At 37.6% G+C, this 18029-nt stretch overlaps 4 protein-coding genes across 6 annotated transcripts; 2 read left to right on the top strand and 2 right to left on the bottom strand.

Annotated features, from left to right (window-relative positions):
* Positions 1 to 1635: 1635 nt before the first annotated feature.
* Positions 1636 to 6826, bottom strand: LOC117619562 (WD repeat-containing protein 91 homolog). 3 transcript variants are annotated; one of them, XM_034349551.1, is made up of 17 exons: positions 6736 to 6826; positions 6002 to 6430; positions 5798 to 5920; positions 5351 to 5492; positions 4889 to 5184; positions 4729 to 4784; positions 4420 to 4514; positions 4037 to 4139; positions 3823 to 3917; positions 3687 to 3749; positions 3361 to 3436; positions 3156 to 3264; positions 2766 to 2878; positions 2574 to 2632; positions 2362 to 2470; positions 1953 to 2089; positions 1636 to 1830 (listed from the first exon to the last, which is right to left on the bottom strand). In XM_034349551.1, exons 2-16 carry the CDS (start codon positions 6390 to 6392, stop codon positions 1955 to 1957), a joined length of 1965 nt encoding a protein of 654 aa, XP_034205442.1. In that variant the 5' UTR covers positions 6393 to 6430; positions 6736 to 6826; the 3' UTR covers positions 1636 to 1830; positions 1953 to 1954. The 3 variants fall into 3 exon arrangements, with proteins under 3 accessions (XP_034205442.1, XP_034205439.1, XP_034205441.1); XM_034349548.1 differs by having other exon boundaries at positions 1638 to 2089; XM_034349550.1 differs by having other exon boundaries at positions 1638 to 2089; positions 6002 to 6427.
* A 1279-nt stretch (positions 6827 to 8105) lies between these two features.
* Positions 8106 to 9005, top strand: LOC117619528 (hevamine-A-like). The gene has a single exon (XM_034349508.1). The coding sequence runs from the start codon at positions 8106 to 8108 to the stop codon at positions 9003 to 9005; it is 900 nt and encodes a 299-aa protein (XP_034205399.1).
* Positions 9006 to 9142: 137 nt separating this feature from the next.
* LOC117619898 (G-type lectin S-receptor-like serine/threonine-protein kinase At5g24080) lies at positions 9143 to 12721 on the bottom strand. The gene is made up of 5 exons (XM_034349955.1): positions 12447 to 12721; positions 10618 to 11981; positions 10291 to 10471; positions 9718 to 10171; positions 9143 to 9608 (listed from the first exon to the last, which is right to left on the bottom strand). The coding sequence occupies exons 1-5, from the start codon at positions 12695 to 12697 to the stop codon at positions 9267 to 9269; spliced, it is 2592 nt and encodes an 863-aa protein (XP_034205846.1). The 5' UTR covers positions 12698 to 12721; the 3' UTR covers positions 9143 to 9266.
* Positions 12722 to 15941: 3220 nt separating this feature from the next.
* Positions 15942 to 17383, top strand: LOC117619900 (probable membrane-associated kinase regulator 6). Its single transcript, XM_034349957.1, has 2 exons — positions 15942 to 16973; positions 17091 to 17383. Exons 1-2 carry the CDS (start codon positions 16253 to 16255, stop codon positions 17096 to 17098), a joined length of 729 nt encoding a protein of 242 aa, XP_034205848.1. The 5' UTR covers positions 15942 to 16252; the 3' UTR covers positions 17099 to 17383.
* Positions 17384 to 18029: the final 646 nt, after the last annotated feature.

The raw sequence follows: 18029 nt of genomic DNA, 5'->3' as shown, positions 1-18029 counted from the left end.
TGGAAATTCAAGTTAGCAATATGAGATTATTATCATATCTGATCTTCCTTGATAATACAGGGGTTCCTCCTTTGAAACTCATTTTGTTTTAACATGATTTTACTCCTCAGAAGCTGCTGGCGTGACTCGTGAGGCATAAGCTTTTCTCCAGAAGTGTTGAAGTTTCAGCGCCAACGTGGAAGCCTCAATTATTTCAACCATGATGTAATATTAAATGTCATAAACTATGATGCTTTTTTGTATAATGGACTGCTCTTTTCTGCTGCAGTATCATATATATAATATATGCTAAGATTGACAACTCTCAGAAACTGGGCTGATCCCATCAAACGAAAATTTTCGCTATATTTTTTAAAGCTTATTATCACAAAACGTCCATAAGGTTTACGAAACTATCATATTGTATTCTTAATTTTTTTTTTTTTTTGTCATTCGTGGTCCTCAAAGTTAGCATGCATGATCACAAATGGTCTCTGCCGTTAGATTCCATCAAAAACTCCTTTAGTTTGCTGACGTAGCATATATGTATATCACAAAACATCCTTGATGTTCACACACCTATCACAAATGGTCCTTACAAAATTTTTTAATTTTTTAAATTTAAAATTCATAAAATTTTTGTTTTCTTTTAAAAATTTTATAAATTATAATTATTTTAAAATATATATTAAATTTTAAATACATGTGACACTATATTATTGTAAATGTGGGCTCCATATATATGCCACATCAACAAACTAATAAAGTTTTTAAAAAGTAATTTAAAATTCATAAAATTTAAGAATGAAAAAAAAAAAACTAAAAGTTTAGGGTTCATAAATGGTCCTCAAAATTAAAATCCTTCTATAAATTATTTTTTCATTTATAAATAATTTTAAAAAGAAAACCAAAATTTTATGAATTTTTAATTTTTTTTAAAAAAATTCGTAAGAACCATTTGTGATAAGTGTGTAAACTTCAGGGATGTTTTGTGATATATATGTATGTCATGTTAGCAAACTAGCAGAGTTTTTGACAGAACTTAACATTAGGGACCATTTGTGATTGCACATACTAACTTTAAAGACCATAAGTGACACAAAAAATATTAAAGATGCAATCTGATAATTTCGTAAACCTTACGGGCGTTTTGCCGTTGAGGTGCCGACGAGGGGCGGTTGAAATGCGCATGAGGCGCCGCTTGTTAAGAAGAAAGACCGAGAGAGAGAGAGAGAGAGAGAGAGATGAGATCGAAACAGAGAGAGGAAGGAGAAGGCGGTGCTGGGAAGAAGAAGATATCTGACCTACCTAGGATTTTGTAAAATGGGCTTAAACATGGTATTAAAATGGCCCTTCTTTTAAACATAGCAAAATGGGTCTATATTTTTTTTTGCACTTTTTTCTTTTAATATCAAGTTTACGGAAAATACAAAAGTAAAAGTCAGATAACTGAGGTTAGAAATGTTAAAGTTTCTTTTATGAATCATTTTATTTTGCATGATTTTTGGTATAAATTTATAATACAAAAATAATTATATATAAAAATGAAACACCTAGGCGCCCGCCTAGGCCCCAATTCCCTGCATGCAGCCCGCCTACCACCTAGCGATTCTTCAAACATTTGAAATCCTGAACTGAAATTCTTGTTGTAGAATATGTAAACCAAACATGTTGACTTCAAATTTATAATAGATAACAAATTCGAATCTTAGTATCGAAACGGGCCCTAAACTTTCATCTTGTATTTTTATGTGAAGCATGAAGCAGATAGATAACGCCACACAACACGGACATGCCCAAACTTCAAAGAATGGCTATGCTCTATAAAACAAACTGTTCAATGATTTACACCTACATAAGAATACAAGACAGCCTGCTCAGATGAAAGCCAGAGTGAAACCTGTTCAAACAAACCCCAAGTGAACTTCATTCAACCTCAAGCACACCAAGAACAAAGAGATCAAATCAGAAACCTTTATGACATGGATGTGACTCGGACAGAGTTATCAGCTGATCCTGTTACAAATAGGGGCAAAGTTGGGTGCCAATCCACAGTAGTTATTGCAGCACTGTGTGGGAGAGTTCTCAACCCAATAGCATGACCCCGAACCTGAGCCAAATTTATCAAACAAAACTTCGTGTTAAAACAGAAGCATCACCTACATCTTACGAAGCATCACCTACATCTTACAAAGCATGGCAATCAGGGAAATCCAAGACCACCAAAATGTTCAGTTTGGTTTCCAAGTCAATAATCCAAGTGCGACCCATCTTTGGATGGCTAGATTCAATATGTTTGGCAAGTTGACTCTAATCGAGTAGCACTGTACAATGTACATGACGAAGACAAACAACACACACATATGAAGAAGAGAGAACAACCTGATATATCGGTGCCCTTACTAAACCAGAGGTTACCAACAGTCTCCTCCCATTAGCATCTAAAGCCATTTCATGTCTGCAATTTTTGGAGCTCTCAGGGTCACAGAATCTACAGTATGGAAGAGAGTAAGTTAGTTAATCAGGTGTATGCCCAAGTATTTTTGTTTGATAAGACTGCTGTGCAACCAATTTCTATATGCCAAAGAAGGTACCTGCTACAGTTTCTTGACCAAAGGATTTGACCTTGGTTTTGCAAGCTCCATTCAAGAACCTGACACCACAAAACCAATTCTTTTAAGTAAATACTTTTAAGATAACAAAACTATAAGGCCATCTACAGTTCAAATAATGATGGGGACAACATTTCAAAATGCAAAGTTGGAAAATGAACGTAAAGCACTTGCCTTTCCATCTACTCCCAAACTGAAAATACTTGTCTCATCAGGCCCAAAAAGAATGGAGCTTATAGCAGAGTCGTGTGCTGGCCACCCAGTTATTTGTAGACCGGCAGACATATCTTTGGCTTGTTAAGGTGTTCATATATCTATCAGCATGTACATCAGCAGGAAACCTCAGCTACAGAAAGGGGCAACCCATATATGATTCTACGAAGACATGGGCTTGACCATACAGTTAAATGCCCTTGTTGAGGGTGATTTAACCATCTTGGAAAAATAAATAACACTCGGGCAATGCAAAAGTGTCAAAAACAGGGGTTTTCTGCTCTTCTGAAAATCATTTACCACCTAATTTCCTACAATTTATACCAATCCCTAAAATATATGTGAGGATACCAAACATGTGAATCATTCCATCAGTTGCAGCGGCTGCTAAAATCTTTCCATTGTGATTGAAACTAAGGGATGTAATTGCAGGTGGATCTTTACCAAGAGGAAGAACTGTCTTCATGAAACCCAAAAGGTTATTTAAGGCATAAAATACAAGTTTCTTCTCACAAAAAGAAGAAGGCATTAAAACATAAGTGACTATAGCACATACCATAGCCTTCCATGTCTTCATGTTCCACACAGTTAATGAAGCAAACCCGAGACTATCAAGATGACTTGATCCATGCCTACAAAGACAATAAACTCCTAATTCTGACATGCATCAAAATTTAATACCCCAACACACAAATATAAGGACATAGATACATGTACTTAAGTTATAAGATGAATCTTTTCATGATCCAATTATAATCATTTCACAGCATGGTGCTCGTACCACACTTCAGTTGAATAGGATTGTTACAATAGGGGCAACATTTTGGTCAAACACAGAGTCTGGCATATGAACAAAATGATAAGATTACAGAAAGAACATACCCCTTGGATGCTGCTGCAGAAACAAATATTGGCTCTACAGGGCTGCATTTTATATCCAAGACACTGTAGCAGGGAAAACAAAGGTAAATAGCAGCACCAAGGAGTACACAATAGTACCAGTAATATTAGGAAGAACCTTGGAAATGCTTCACTCGTGTTAAGATCGCAGACAACTCTCTTTGCATCGACATTCCATGCCTTAATGCCTCCATCAGCAGTGCCTATGAGAAGCTTTTGTCAAAAGAAAAAAAAAAACACTTAAAAGTAGATAATTCCAATCTCAAATAATCAGAGTATGATTTCAAGGCCAAGCAATATTTGAGTTCATTATGAAAATACAATCTGCATACCAATCGGTCAGATTTACATTCCCAGTCAAGTGACATAATTTTGGCTCCGCAATAAATGGTTGCATTTCTAGATGCCGGAGTTGATGAGTCATATGTCCATATCCTATTTAAATATGTACGAAGAAATACAGATTATAAATCTGGAACCAGCAAACAGTCAAGGAGTTGAGAAATCAGCCAAAAGTCAAGGAGTTGAACAATGAACACATCACACATAATAACATAGGCAACCCAAGGAATACGACACCTAGGTGTGGACAGATCTGTGAATATGTGAGGGGCCACATTCAACAGGTCACCTAGGCAGCTGACACATGATACAAAATAAAAGGCAATGGGATTAAGTAGACTTGACAGCCAAGGTTATAACCATGAAATAATACCTTACTGTGCCATCTTCAGATGCGCTGGCTATATTGTTTCCAGATGCAGAAAAGCGGCAGCGAGTGATTGGACTTGTGTGGCCCAAAAATGTCTCCTACAAACCACAATGATTCAAAAGTTACGGAGTCTCCAATTAAATGTAAACTAGTGAAGCTAAAGAAAAAATCAGAAAAAAAAAAAAAAGAAAAGAAAAGAAAAAAAAAAAAGAAAAGAAAAAAGGGGGGAACTACAATATGCAGAAGCTCAAAGAATAGAAATATGAGTTTGTAACATCAACAAAAACTAATCAAGCTTTAGACGCAACTTACCTGAAAGTCCACTTTAACTTCAGGGAAGTCTTCTACATGGCTTTCCCTGCCATTTTCTGCCACATGACATTCAGTAGTTATCAACAGATAATCTGAGAAATAGTTACCGCACTGTCCCCAATACACCAAGGAAAAGAAGCCAGATATAGCTGTTATCTACCATTATACGGGCCATCCTGGAACAGATGAATAGTATCAGCAGTTCCACCATCTCCTGCACGAAGGCTTGATTGAGAACTTAAGTTAGGATCAGATTTGGATATGTTAATTTCTGGTCGAATTCCAGCAGGTCCAGCAACAATCCAATCATGATTCACCTCTGCTTCCCTTATTTGAAAAGTAGCAGGAGGGCATGTTTCCCGAGTATCTTTAGATATAAGATGATTTTCCTCATACACCACACTTGATGAACTCTTGGTTTCTTCCGTGCTTGCATCCACTAATGATGAAGCATTACTGAGTTTCACAAAAATAAAAGAATTACGAAGGAAAAAAAAAAAATTATATATATATATATATATATCATAGGCTCACTACTGATGAACCCTTGCACCAATTATACACAATTCATTAAACATGATAGTCTCAACTCTTAAGGGGTGAAACAATTAAAAAAATTTACCTTCTTAACTGCCATAACTGACCATCTTTTTCCTCCAACAAAGCCTGAAGTTCTGACAACTTGAGATTAAGTTGCTTGATGTCTTTTTTTAGACGGTTGACAGTAGTCTTCTCTGAATTGATTTTCAAAAGAGCTGGCATGCGTGGTTTAGTTAAGGCAATTTCTTTTTCAAATCTTAGTCATACTGTACCATAAAAGGGAAATAACCAACGAAAAACCAGCCAACAGTAGAGGAGGTTACTTGCTTCCACTTGAAATATATAAATTCACAATAAAATAGAGTAAGGTTCATCTAAACAAAGATAAGTTTTTATAGGCTAGTTGTGAAGTTGTGATAATATCATAAATTTACGCAGTTGGGTCACAAGTGACAACAAAGTCCCTACCATAAGCAATCCACTCTCAAATGCCGATATATATATATATATAACTAATTCGGAAGGATATGAGTACCATTGAAGATCTCACTAAAGAAGTTCCTCACAGATAAACGCAAGGCCTCATACCATTCCTTTGAAAAATATATACGAAACTCAGGATCAGAGTTTGGTTTCTTTACATACGGAATGGCTGCATCACACAATAAAAAGTGTAAATGAAGGAGAAAGTAGTTCACTATACCAAATTAGAAAGATGAAATGACAAACCCACCAAACCATGCAGCCCAGTCCTGGCCCCTTCGCAACAAATCATTCCCATTCATTCCAAAGAACTCTAAAACTTTGTCCCTCCTTCCTGACTGGATGGCACTAACAACATAGTAGCGTAGAATAGACACCTCCAATTTAGAAAGAGTAGTCAAAAGTACCGTCTCGGATGATGAAGAGAGACACTGCTTGAAAAAACTGAACAGGCCAACTAACTTTTCTGCCTGGAACTTAGGTACATACACCGAGAAGATCAAATCCATTATCTTATCCACTTGAAACCCTTTACCGATATCCGTAGATAATTCGGAATCAAAAGCTTGCAAAGTGTTAGTGAATCCTCTAAAGACAAGAAACTCCCTCACAAGCTCCTCGGCATACTGCATATTCTCCATCTTGTCCAACTCGACCAACAAACATAAATTTCCACCTTCTTCATACGTGAACAAAACGCATAAAAGAAATTACATTCATTATTTATCACTGATAAAATTCTGATTATTCCAAGCTATATGACATGCTTAATTTATTTAACAAAGAATTTTTTTTAAAAAAGTTGCAAAAAGTATGGTTTTATTTTATCTCACATTTTGCCCCAGAAATAAACAATCAGTCACCATTTATAATTGAAGTAAAATATAGCATTAAGTTGGCAGCACAAATAAGAAAGACAAGGGGTTAAAGAGATCTAGGGTTTACAGCAATTGAAATTTGAGGAATTGCAAGAAAGAATGGTACCTTCTTCTGGAATTGCAGATGAAGCGCAGGGGTTTTGTGATTTACAGAAGGACCTGGGAAGTCCGATTAGCTTTCCCAGGTGGAAGGTAGAGTAAGAGATATAAGTAAAAATGAGATTGGCGCTTAAAATATAACTAATTTATTTGCTATTCTTTACCATTTTGTTATTATTTTATTTTATTTATTTATTGTTGGAAATTATTACAGTTGTTGAAGCCCAAACATTGGGCCAAGAGCCCGTGTACGTTAGAGGCTTGATTTACTTGGGCCTTGGACTACGATTGCGCTTCCTTTTTATCATTTTCCTACCATTGGGCTTCCTTCTTATTATTGGGCTACTACTGGACCTAGCCTTGGGTCCCAAATTTTTATTTTGGTCTCACTAGTGGGCCACTTTTGGGCCTACATTGGATTCAAATTTATGGATTTAAAGCCCAAGTGGACTATGCCCTCATCTCACCAATGATTTAAATATATACATCAGTAAGCAGTCTAGCTCAGTCAAACCAGATGTTTGTGATTCGAACTCCCATAGCATCTTAGTTTTGTAAGTATGTGTGAGAAATTTTCATCTTCTATAGTTTAGATTATCGATTATACTAAAAATATATACATAAATAAAGATATTGATGTCGTTCCAACAAAATCAAAATTAAAAAAACGAAGAAAAAAAAAAACATCAATGTCATTAATAATACACATTTTTGGACAAAAAGAAAAATACACATTTAACGACGAGTTCATCTACTGTATGAATTTGCATGGCATACGTACACTTGCAAATCTAACAATTCATAAATCTAAACTATGAACTGTTATGAATAAAAGAACCCCTCAATCAAGATCCAAAGGTTACAAAAAGGTCACTCTCTAAACTTGATCTTATAATTACATAAGATACAAATTTTGCAGCGTTCGTCTCCCTATATCCGCAGGGACTTTTGTTTTGGAGGTATATGCGTATAAGCTTATATCAATCCATTTCTAGATTTGGAAATCAAATATACAATAATTTCATAATTAAACCACGTTTGAATAGCTTTAAAATTATTTAGGACTTTAGCCATTAGCCAATACACAATGTATTATCAGTTTCCTTTTATTTGCAGGCAAATGGACAGCTGCATATAGACAGTACATTCAATATCAACTCAAGCGTGCCTTCAACCTACAAACGAGAAAATAACTATACTACGAAGAAAGGGCAACGTAACCTCAATGCCACGCATCACTCTCTCTCTCTCTCTCTCTCTCTCTCTCTCTCTCTCTATATATATATATATATATATATAAGAACACCTCTTTCATATCAGTTAGCATACAAAACAACAGTTCCCACCAAAACTTCTCAAACCACTTGGACCTTGGAGATGGCTTCAAAGCCCACAATGTCTCTAGCATTGCTCTCTTTAGTGGTGGTGCTAGTTCTGGCTGTGGGGGCTAATGCAGGTGGAATTGCTATATATTGGGGTCAAAATGGAAATGAAGGCACATTAGCTGAAACTTGTGCTTCAGGGAATTACCAATTTGTAAACATAGCTTTTCTCTCCTCATTTGGCAATGGCCAAACCCCCATGATCAACCTCGCCGGTCACTGTGACCCATCGACGAACGAATGTACCAAGTTGAGCCCACAGATAAAGTCATGCCAAGCCAAGGGGATTAAGGTCATTCTCTCCATAGGAGGAGGTGCTGGCAGCTATTCTCTAACCTCAGCTAATGATGCAAGGCAAGTTGCTACTTATCTGTGGAACAACTTCTTGGGAGGACACTCCTCTTCAAGGCCATTGGGAGCTGCTGTTTTGGATGGAATTGATTTTGATATTGAGGGAGGGACCGACCAGCATTGGGATGACCTTGCAAGGTACCTCTCTGTATATAGCAAGAAAGGAAAGAAAGTTTACTTGACTGCTGCCCCACAATGTCCCTTTCCTGATGCTTGGGTTGGAAATGCCCTTAAGACAGGCCTCTTTGACAATGTTTGGGTTCAGTTCTACAACAACCCTCCCTGCCAGTACACTTCCGGAGATGTGGCCAATCTCGAAGACTCGTGGAAGCAATGGACTTCAGCCATTCCTGCACATAAGATTTTCTTGGGATTGCCTGCTGCACCTCAAGCTGCTGGCAGTGGATTTATTCCTGCAACTGATCTCAACTCACAAATCCTTCCAGCTATAAAAAAATGGGCTAAGTATGGAGGTGTCATGCTCTGGTCCAAGTATTATGATGATATCACTGGATACAGCTCCTCCATCAAGAATCAAGTCTAGAATTTAATTTTATGTTTTCAACTTGAAACAAGGATCCTTATGTGGCCCTTGACCATATAAATATGTATCCTATATCCAGTTTATGATATGTCAATACAATTTCCTAGCTTTTTATGAATGATATATAATATTTTGAAGAAAAGAATCCAATGAGGTTTGTGACTTTGATCAATTCAGCTTGTGGAACATACAAGATTATGTAACTCTAGGATTTTCTATTCCGCGGCGGCTATAACCCGATTTCTAGCCACATCTGTTTGACTATCTAGGGGACATTGTGGAGTAACTACATGTAGCTTGAGATGAAGAAGGATGGGTATTGATGGTGAAGGAGCTGAAGTGATTGAACTCTCTCTTCATTGCTCTGTATACATGATCTAGGCCTTCATCAATTAACTCCAAAACTGTCTGGGGCATTGGTGGCATGTTGATGTCCACTGATCCTTCCAACATTCTCACCACATCCCCCATTGTAGGTCTCATGATAATCTCATCTTGAATGCACCAAAAGGCAACTTTCAAGGCTCTCATGAGTTCTTCTGCTTCCACAGCTCCCTCTAGTCTCCTATCTGCAACTTTCATGGGATTTCCACTTGTCATCTCCTACAAGCATAATTGAAATTCATTAGATAAAACCAAATTGTCCACAATATTTGAAGGAAAACAGAATTTTATATAAGAGAAAAAAATTATATGAAATTTCTAGGGATACCTTAAAAGCCCATCCAGGATAGAAAAAGTCCTCTGCATCAAATGACATGTCAAGGTTCCTTCTACCACCAACGATCTCTAGGAGAAGCATGCCATAACTATAAACATCAGCCTTCACAGTTATAGGCCGGTTACTCACCCACTCTGGAGCCAAATAGCCTCTAGTTCCTCTGACCATGGTAACAACCTGTGAGTGCTCTTTTCCCATCAACTTAGCTAGTCCAAAATCAGAAACTTTAGGACAGAAATTTTCATCCAGCAGAATATTTTCTGGTTTGATGTCACAATGTATAATTCGATCTCGGCATTGCTCATGAAAATATGCAATTCCCTGTGCAGTACCCACAGCTATATTGAAGCGTGATTGCCAATCCAGCAACTTGTCTCGGGAATAATTTGAGGAGAATATCCATTTGTCTAGTGACCTATTTTTCATGAACTCATAAACTAAAAGCCTGACAGCACAAGAAAATATGTTTAGCTTTTATAACCTAATGTCAAATTGTTAAATCAATTAAATGCAGTATCTTAGAATGTTTAGTAGACTATCATATGCTCAATTTTTATTGCTTACCGGTTTGAGCCCTCGGAGCAGTACCCACACAGACGAACCAAGTTCATATGATGCATGGAGCCAATGGTGTTCACTTCAGTTATGAACTCCTTCTCTCCATGTGGCAAAACCCTTTCAAGTTTCTTTACTGCAACCAAAGTGCCATCTGCAAGGCTTCCCTTGTACACACTCCCAAAGCCACCTGAAAAGCAGCATATCATTACTATGTACAACAAACATTACAAGACTGCACAAAAATTAGTACTCAAAGTCAAAGGTGTCTAACTAGACTTATGTCCCCTGTACTTTTCTCTGTTTCACCCACCCTCTAATATAGTCCATACTTACCGGTTCCAAGAAGCTGTGAAAAATTCCAGGTACGAATTTGTAAATCGCGGTAAGTAAAATTAAGTGGAGCACCAGACAAGATTATTGAGCTCTCCAGGGTTCTCTTCAAGGATCTCTTCCTATGCACATTGTAATATAGCAACAAACAGAGGAGGACTATAAGGAAGGTCATGCTGAGAACAATAGGAATAACCAAAACTTTTTCTCGCCGATTACTAGACCCCTTTGAAGACTCCCCGGATCCTCTAGCATTGCCCTCTGGTGTCACTGAGCCATTAGTCGTAACCTTCATAAACAGGGTCGAGCCAGGGTCCCCATAGCCACCAAAATCCATGCTCCTCAAAACCCAACAGTAAGGCTTTTCATCATCAAGCCCGTAAACTGAAGCAACACATTCACAATCATGTAGACAAATATCTCCACACTTTGATACATTCTCAACATCACTGTAGTTTGCTATGACTGAAAATTCTGGAAAGTAGTAATTGGTTTGCTGCACCGTTGAAATTCTAAACTGGGATGGCTGATAATTATTCCGTAAATCACATTTTCGTATTAATGATGAATTCTCTGAACACTGACTTTCCCCATTCACCTTATGAGTCTCTGGCAGGCACGAGCAAGAAGCATTAGTCTTGCTCCTGTCCAAATTACATATCCCATTGCCACAAATTCCAGCAATCTCACATGGTGTTGAAACTGCAGCCCACTCTGGCACCCATTGCCTTGTCCCATTAACATCATCATCCCAACGATACAAACGCAAATTCCCATTACTCTCAACTGTCAGCCTCCGAAGAACTGATAATCTGTTTGATATGTTTGATGCTGCTGATAGTCCTCCATCATCACCATCATTTTTGTACACATAAACAGATCCGTCAGATGACTCCCCATATACAATTCCAAAGCTTCCTGCTTCGTCTAAAACTGCGACAACATCCCCGGTCACATTTGATATGTCTGGTCCATTCCAGTAAGAATAGTTATAGTAAGATTCAGGAGAGGAATTGTATAAAGTTTCTGGCATATTGTAAGTCAAGGCAAGGCTTAAAGAAGTGCGCTGTTGAAGCATTTTGAGTGCATAATAACCACCATGTGAGGGTGATTTAGAAGTTGTGAGCTCTAAAGAGACTGAAAGAGGTTGGTTTGGGAGGAGAGTATCAGATGGGTGTGAGAAACTCTGCCAAACAGGGCGGTTGACACGGTTGTAGAGAATGAAGTTGCCGGATTCTGCCAGGGTTGCGCCTTCAACACCAGCGCCGGAGGTGTTTGATGTCCACGCGGTAGCATCTCCGTCCATGAGGACAAGGTTTCCGGTTGTGTCCAGCTCCAGGATTGCATTGTTGGAGACATCAGCGTTTCTATATATTAGATGATTGAGAGAAAATGAAATTTGTTGGCTTAAGTGATCATGATCATATTTACCTGCAAAAGCTTTTGCAAAGACTAAAGATGGGGAATTGGTTTGTGATAAAAAATCAGTAACCATCCAATCTTTTGGAGACTTCTTTAATTCTTGGACTAGGATAGTATGCAAAACATACATAAAAGCAGACTTCATTTGCTCTCTCCTTAATATCATTAGCGGTAACATTTTCATGCATCTTAAGACTTTTCATGGACACATGTCTGATCAAATATTATTCAACGAAAAAGAAAACAAAAACACACTAATAAAATAATTATCAATGCATGACTCAGCTAAACTCCTTGTGAAAGTTGAAACTAAAGACTAAACCCCTGCACTGCATCTGCATCTGCATGCACCAATTGTATTGCCATAGTTTTCTAAAGAGACTAAAACGACGTAGTTTTTGATGATTTACCTGTTAGCAGACCAAACTATGGTTCGGTCCCCGGGAAGCTCTGCAAACCAAATTGCCAGTTGAAATCTGTCGTGTTCATCCGTTGGAGTGAAGCCAAAAGCAAATGTGCCATTATCTGAGACCAGTGTTTGGTTCTCTCTAGCCAACAGCCTAGAACCCAAACCAATCTGGCTAGCCGAGCAGGCATCAAACCCAGCTACAACCAAGAAGAACAATAAAAACAAACAAGTAGAAAAATAAGTAGAAGCCATTGGAACCTAAAATTGGCCAGTGCGCTACTTGCTAAAGAGAGGTGATCAAGCTAGAAAAAGGGTGGTTGTGTCTTATTTATTTGGAAAAGAAGTAGGGAAACTCAAGAGAGACTAAATTTGAGAGATCATGACACGTGTAAATAGAGGTGGGTGAGCTAAATTTTGAAAAAAGTTGCACCAAATGGGTCGGCTGATAGGTGCAATTGGATATTGGGCACGTGGTTAATGATCAAGCCGAAAGGAGTGAGCCCATATTGACACGTAGTTGCAATTATTTGCATGAGAATAACTCTGGGTTGGCTTCTTTCACACTATCGCACCATATCAATGGGGATAGATGGTGACTGATTGAGCTCAATCTCTTTTGGTGCCGATGGTTGTACATGATACATATAATAACATTTTGGAAGCTAAAGTTCAAGATATATTGAAATTCGTAACTAAATTAGCAGGCTTAAATTAACATCAAAAGGTCAAATATTGCGTCAACGGGTTTATAGTTCAATGGTAAAAATATTTGCCTACAAATTAGTATACCAAATTGTCACATCCCGGGATCGGTTTCGCCGTAGCACGATATTGTCCACTTTGGGCCCTCCTCTCTGCCCGCATGGTTTTGTTTCTGGGAGCTCACGAGCAACTTCCCAGTGGGTCACCCATCCTGGGATTGCTCTAGTCCCCAACTCGCTTAACTTCGGAGTTCCTACGACTCCGAAGCCGTGAGCTCCCAAAAGGCCTCGTGCTAGATGGATGCGGGTGTGCACATATAAGGCACATCACCCCCTCTCCGTTGGTTGATGTGGAATCTTACAATTCACCTCCCTTAAGGGCCCGACGTCCCAGTCCGCACACTCGCACCACACGACAGAGTGGCTCTGATACGGTTCAAATCCTAATAGTACCTCTCCTTTTCTCTTCCAATCTTTGAAATTTTTTTTTTTTAAAAAAAAACACTCAAATATTGCAACTGTTTTCAAAAAGGAGGGGCCACTTGGGCTCGTAGACACAAAAAAGCCCAATTGGAAATTTGGGCCGAATTGACCCCAACCTTTTGGCGCTCTTTTCCCAAACAATTTTGAAGCTAGTCAAAACGACGTCACGGGCATCTGGCTCGCGCACGCCGCGCGCTTTCTCTCCATCCAACCCTCCCAATTCTAGGTTTAGGGATTGTCTGAAGACTCGTTGGATCAGATTGTTCACTCAATTCAATTCCAGGTTATCTTTCTCCAAAAAATGCAATTTCTATTACTATACGTACATACACACATATTGATGGACGAATAATAAATCGGTGACCTGGAAAGATTGGATCTTTGGGTCTGAAAAGAAGTCGTCTGTTACCAAGACCCTCCCTTTCTTTTTCCATTTTTTTTTTTTGGGCCTAAACATTGAAGCACGTTGAATTTTTTTTATGTACTTGAGGGAGATTGAATGATAATAATATTGTTATTATGAATAAACTTTGATTGCTGATGAGCATTCTTGCAGAAGTAAACTGCATAGTATGAATGTTTGGATCTGTGGCATTTGCTTATTGTCTTGAAAAGGGGACACGAGGGGGGACCAATTGTTTTCGAGTCACTCTCTTTTTCTGGGTTTTGTCACTAAAACCTGGGTTCATGTCCATTTCTTTATCCGACAACCCGGGGGACCCCTGTCTGCTATTTCTTGTTCTTCTAGCCATTTGTTCACATAAATTACATCAATTTTGAATGAAAAGGTTGCAACTTTCTCTAACAATTCATTTGAGCTTGAGAAAAATAGTGTTTAGTGGATGAAAAAGCTTGGAGTTTCCTTACCAAGAAAACTTTGTGATATTTTTCTTGTTCCTTTTCTACTGCAGATTTTAGATACTTGGATTTTACTTATTTGAGGACAAAGATAGAGCTATTTATGACAATGGTCATCATTTGATTCCATCCATTTGTGTTTTGAACTGAAGCAAAATTTATAAGTTATGCATAAAATTTAAATCTTTTGATAGCCAAGTTAAAAAAACCAATCTAATTGTATTATATTTCCATCAATATATCAGGTAACCTTCTTAAAGTATCATAATCATGTTCTAGTGTTAATATTGATGCCCTACAAATCCTAGGCATGTGATTAATTATCAAGTTATATATATGTACTAATAACAGTAAGGACCAAGTTCATAAAACACAATAATGTATAAAACCAAACTAAACCAGATTGTTATATGTCAAGATAATCATGATGTTTAAACTTTTCTTTTTCTCTTCTGTTCTTTCATTTCCCCTTTTACTAGGTAGGTGTGGTCTAATGAACCTAACAAAGGAAACACTCTAAGTTCTGGTTCCTCTTTTCTCATGCTCGTGGTCCAAAGTACATATGCATAGGCTTGCAGGACTGAGAGACTATGAGTTTGATAATAATATATAGATTAACAGTCAAAAGAAATTTTCAAGGCCTTCATTGCCTTTGTAACTTTTCCCCCTAAAAATCTGCTGAAATCACAACAGGGTACGTATAGTCAGATGTAACCATTTGGAATATTTGCTTGCTTTGCTTTGCTCTGCGACATTCATAATTTATATTTATGCACAAAACCAATTTTGTATTCAGAACACCATTAGTTGCATACAGCATATTATGATTGTGACATAATAGAATAGTATTATACAACGTTTAGGTTGAGCCCTGTGCTGAGGTAGTTAGCAAGTGAGCATCACATGGTGAAATCATCCTCTCAAACTGGCCTAAAACCCTCCCAAATTTTTTGATAACTACAAAATAACATCAAAAGACAAAGACAAAGCAGCGCAAGCTAATCAAAATCAACTGCATTTTCCAGGATATGTATAATATATATAGTTTTTTGATGAACAGGGTATGTATAATATATAGGTTATGACTTATGAGAGAATATTCGGAAGTCTTGAGACGGCACAGCCCGTAGTCTTTTTCTAATTTTGGCTCATTTTTTTTTTTTTTTTTTTTGGGGGGGATAGGAAAGGAAAGGTGGCTCAGTTGGTTTGATAAATAATGGAGCATATATATATATATATATATGTATGAATCTGCTTTCATTAAAGTTTGAAACACTAATTTCTTATTGTTACTTTGTACTTATAGGATGTTCAAATGCATATGTGACTCAGTTTGATTTAGTTTCTAAGGCCGGCTTAGCAATTAAATTAATGCAGCATGCATGAACCTGTTTGTGTTCTGTTTCGCAGTTCTTTTAATTTAATTGAAAGCAAAATAAACATGTAAAAGGAAACAGTCTTCTGTGTGAACTTTAAGAAGAACAATGATTAAAAGGAAAAGTGGGGTTAACTATGGATGCAACAGTTACACATTATAGATGCTTGTGGGGGCTCACATTTCTCTGTTTCTTTCCTCCTTTTTCTCTTTTCCAAATTATCAAAATTTAGTGTCTCTTGCCAGACAACCACATACACAATTGTTGGAGAGAGAGAGAGGATATTAAAGGTATATATATGGGCCTGATTTTCTAGCAAATAGCAATTACCCCCACTTTACATATTCATTCTGCTAGCTAGGCCTCAATTCAATAACAACGTGGAAGCCATGGAAGCATCTCAGCCTCTTTCCATTGAAAGCTTTTCATACAGTTGGTTAGTGAACCTGAAACCTTCTTTGGAAAGCCTTGACAATTCTCTCAGAACCTCACTCGATGCGTCCGATGAATCTTCCTTCATCGAGATGGACCCAACAATGTCACCCTCTAAGAGATTCTTTATGAATTCCCAGCAGGATTTCAAATTTGACTTCCCTGCTGTCTCCCAATCTCCTCTCACCACTCTTGTTCATGCTGATGAGCTCATTTCCAATGGCTACCTTTTGCCGCTTTCTGTTGACTCATTGAAGAACATGGAGGCATATGATCATGAGGCCTCAAAGTCCACTGGTGCAAATTTTCCGGCCTCTGCATCACATTCAGCAAGAGATGTTGATCCAACAGATAATTCTAGAGACTCCTCTAATTCACTGAGAAGGTGTAGAAGATTGTCGAGACGAATATTGGAGAAGTACTTGAATTTTCTTAGGCCGTTGTACAAAAAGATTAGAGGTGATCATCATCATCATCATCATCATCACAAAGCAAATCCTAAAGCTGGATTTAGTGCTGATAAAAGGAGCCATTCAGTGAAGAACTGCAGGGTGCATTCATCAGAAACTAGTCAATCTCCCAGAATAAGTGTAGCCTATTCTGCCGATGATTGGCGGAGGTCTTGTGATTCCGAGAGCTCAATTTATGAGGCAGTTCTCCATTGCAAAAGATCCATAGGTATGCTTGCTTGTCTTCATCACTTTGGATCAGTCTCATCTTCTTCTTTTTTTTAAATATATTTTTTTAAGATAAAAAAAAGAAGCCAGTTAGCTAATATGTTTTTATTAATTTCAGGAAATTAAATGGATTGAGGGATGTGGTACAAAGCAATGAACAGAAGAAGAAAGGGAGAGGAAGAAGAATTCACATGGGAAGAGAGGAAATGAGAGGTCATAAGTCCAGAAGATCATCAGCCACTTGTTCTTTGTCATCTTCCTCTCTTCTGAATATATATTTCTTGGATGATAATGTAAATTAATTTTTGTCTTAGAATCTGTGTGGATCCCGAGCTTAGGGAAAATTGGGACATCCTAATTTTTCTTAAAGTCCCTTCCTTTCCAGTTCCTTATTCCTGTAATATTAATTTAAATCAGGATTAATTAAGATTAATTTTGTTCATGGCACAGTTCCATTCAAATGGTTTGAAATATAAAGAATGAAGCAGGCCACCACACCACACCACACCCTTCAGGACCAAAGGGATATTACTCGACATTTGACATGTCAAATCCATCTTATGTAATGTTTTCTAGTTTGGATGTATACATGAAATTCATAACCAGTTGTTGCCTCGTCAGTCCTTTCTCACCTTTGCTCCACGTGCCACAGTAGACATTTTTCAAAACCGGCAAGCAGAATATTATCTTTAAACGAATACAGATTTTGAGAATAATTGATTGGATATATGACAACTGGTCCTTGCATGTTCATATTTTAGATTTTCCAACAAAAACCAACAGAAAAATGTGCATCAGTTGTGAAAAGAAAGACATCAATTGAACTTAATTCTCCCGTGTATACATTGGCTCCTGTCGAGAATCTGATATTTGATGACTTACAAGCTTCCAAGCTTTAAATTAATTATGGCGAAGAGACGTACAATAGAGGCAAAGAATTATTAGCTAAAAGAAAAAAGAAGGGTAACATAACAGATATAGTCTGTTCTCTGTTGAGGTTGAAAGACATATGGAATGTAGTTTTGGTGTCATTTGAGGTAATCAGTGATATGGTAGA

The sequence above is a fragment of the Prunus dulcis genome, chromosome 2 (genome assembly GCF_902201215.1).
Source record: "Prunus dulcis chromosome 2, ALMONDv2, whole genome shotgun sequence".
Classification (NCBI taxonomy): domain Eukaryota; kingdom Viridiplantae; phylum Streptophyta; class Magnoliopsida; order Rosales; family Rosaceae; genus Prunus; species Prunus dulcis.
Note: the sequence above shows the minus strand (reverse complement) of the source record. Positions and strands in the feature narration are given on the sequence as shown.

What these genes read in the sequence shown, in the direction of transcription:
- LOC117619898 (XM_034349955.1), bottom strand. Translation starts at nt 12,697, where the DNA reads ATGGCTTCTACTTATTTTTCTACTTGTTTGTTTTTATTGTTCTTCTTG. An exon ending in ATAGTTTGGTCTGCTAACAG is followed by an intron (nt 11,982 to 12,446) that starts GTAAATCATCAA and finishes TCTAATATATAG; the next exon opens with AAACGCTGATGTCTCCAACA. An exon ending in ATCCTGGATGGGCTTTTAAG is followed by an intron (nt 9,609 to 9,717) that starts GTATCCCTAGAA and finishes TTATGCTTGTAG; the next exon opens with GAGATGACAAGTGGAAATCC.
- LOC117619562 (XM_034349551.1), bottom strand. Translation starts at nt 6,392, where the DNA reads ATGGAGAATATGCAGTATGCCGAGGAGCTTGTGAGGGAGTTTCTTGTC. An exon ending in TGAGATCTTCAATGGTACTC is followed by an intron (nt 5,493 to 5,797) that starts ATATCCTTCCGA and finishes TAACTAAACCAC; the next exon opens with GCATGCCAGCTCTTTTGAAA. An exon ending in CCAGGATGGCCCGTATAATG is followed by an intron (nt 4,785 to 4,888) that starts GTAGATAACAGC and finishes GTCATGTGGCAG; the next exon opens with AAAATGGCAGGGAAAGCCAT.
- LOC117619528 (XM_034349508.1), top strand. Translation starts at nt 8,106, where the DNA reads ATGGCTTCAAAGCCCACAATGTCTCTAGCATTGCTCTCTTTAGTGGTG.
- LOC117619900 (XM_034349957.1), top strand. Translation starts at nt 16,253, where the DNA reads ATGGAAGCATCTCAGCCTCTTTCCATTGAAAGCTTTTCATACAGTTGG.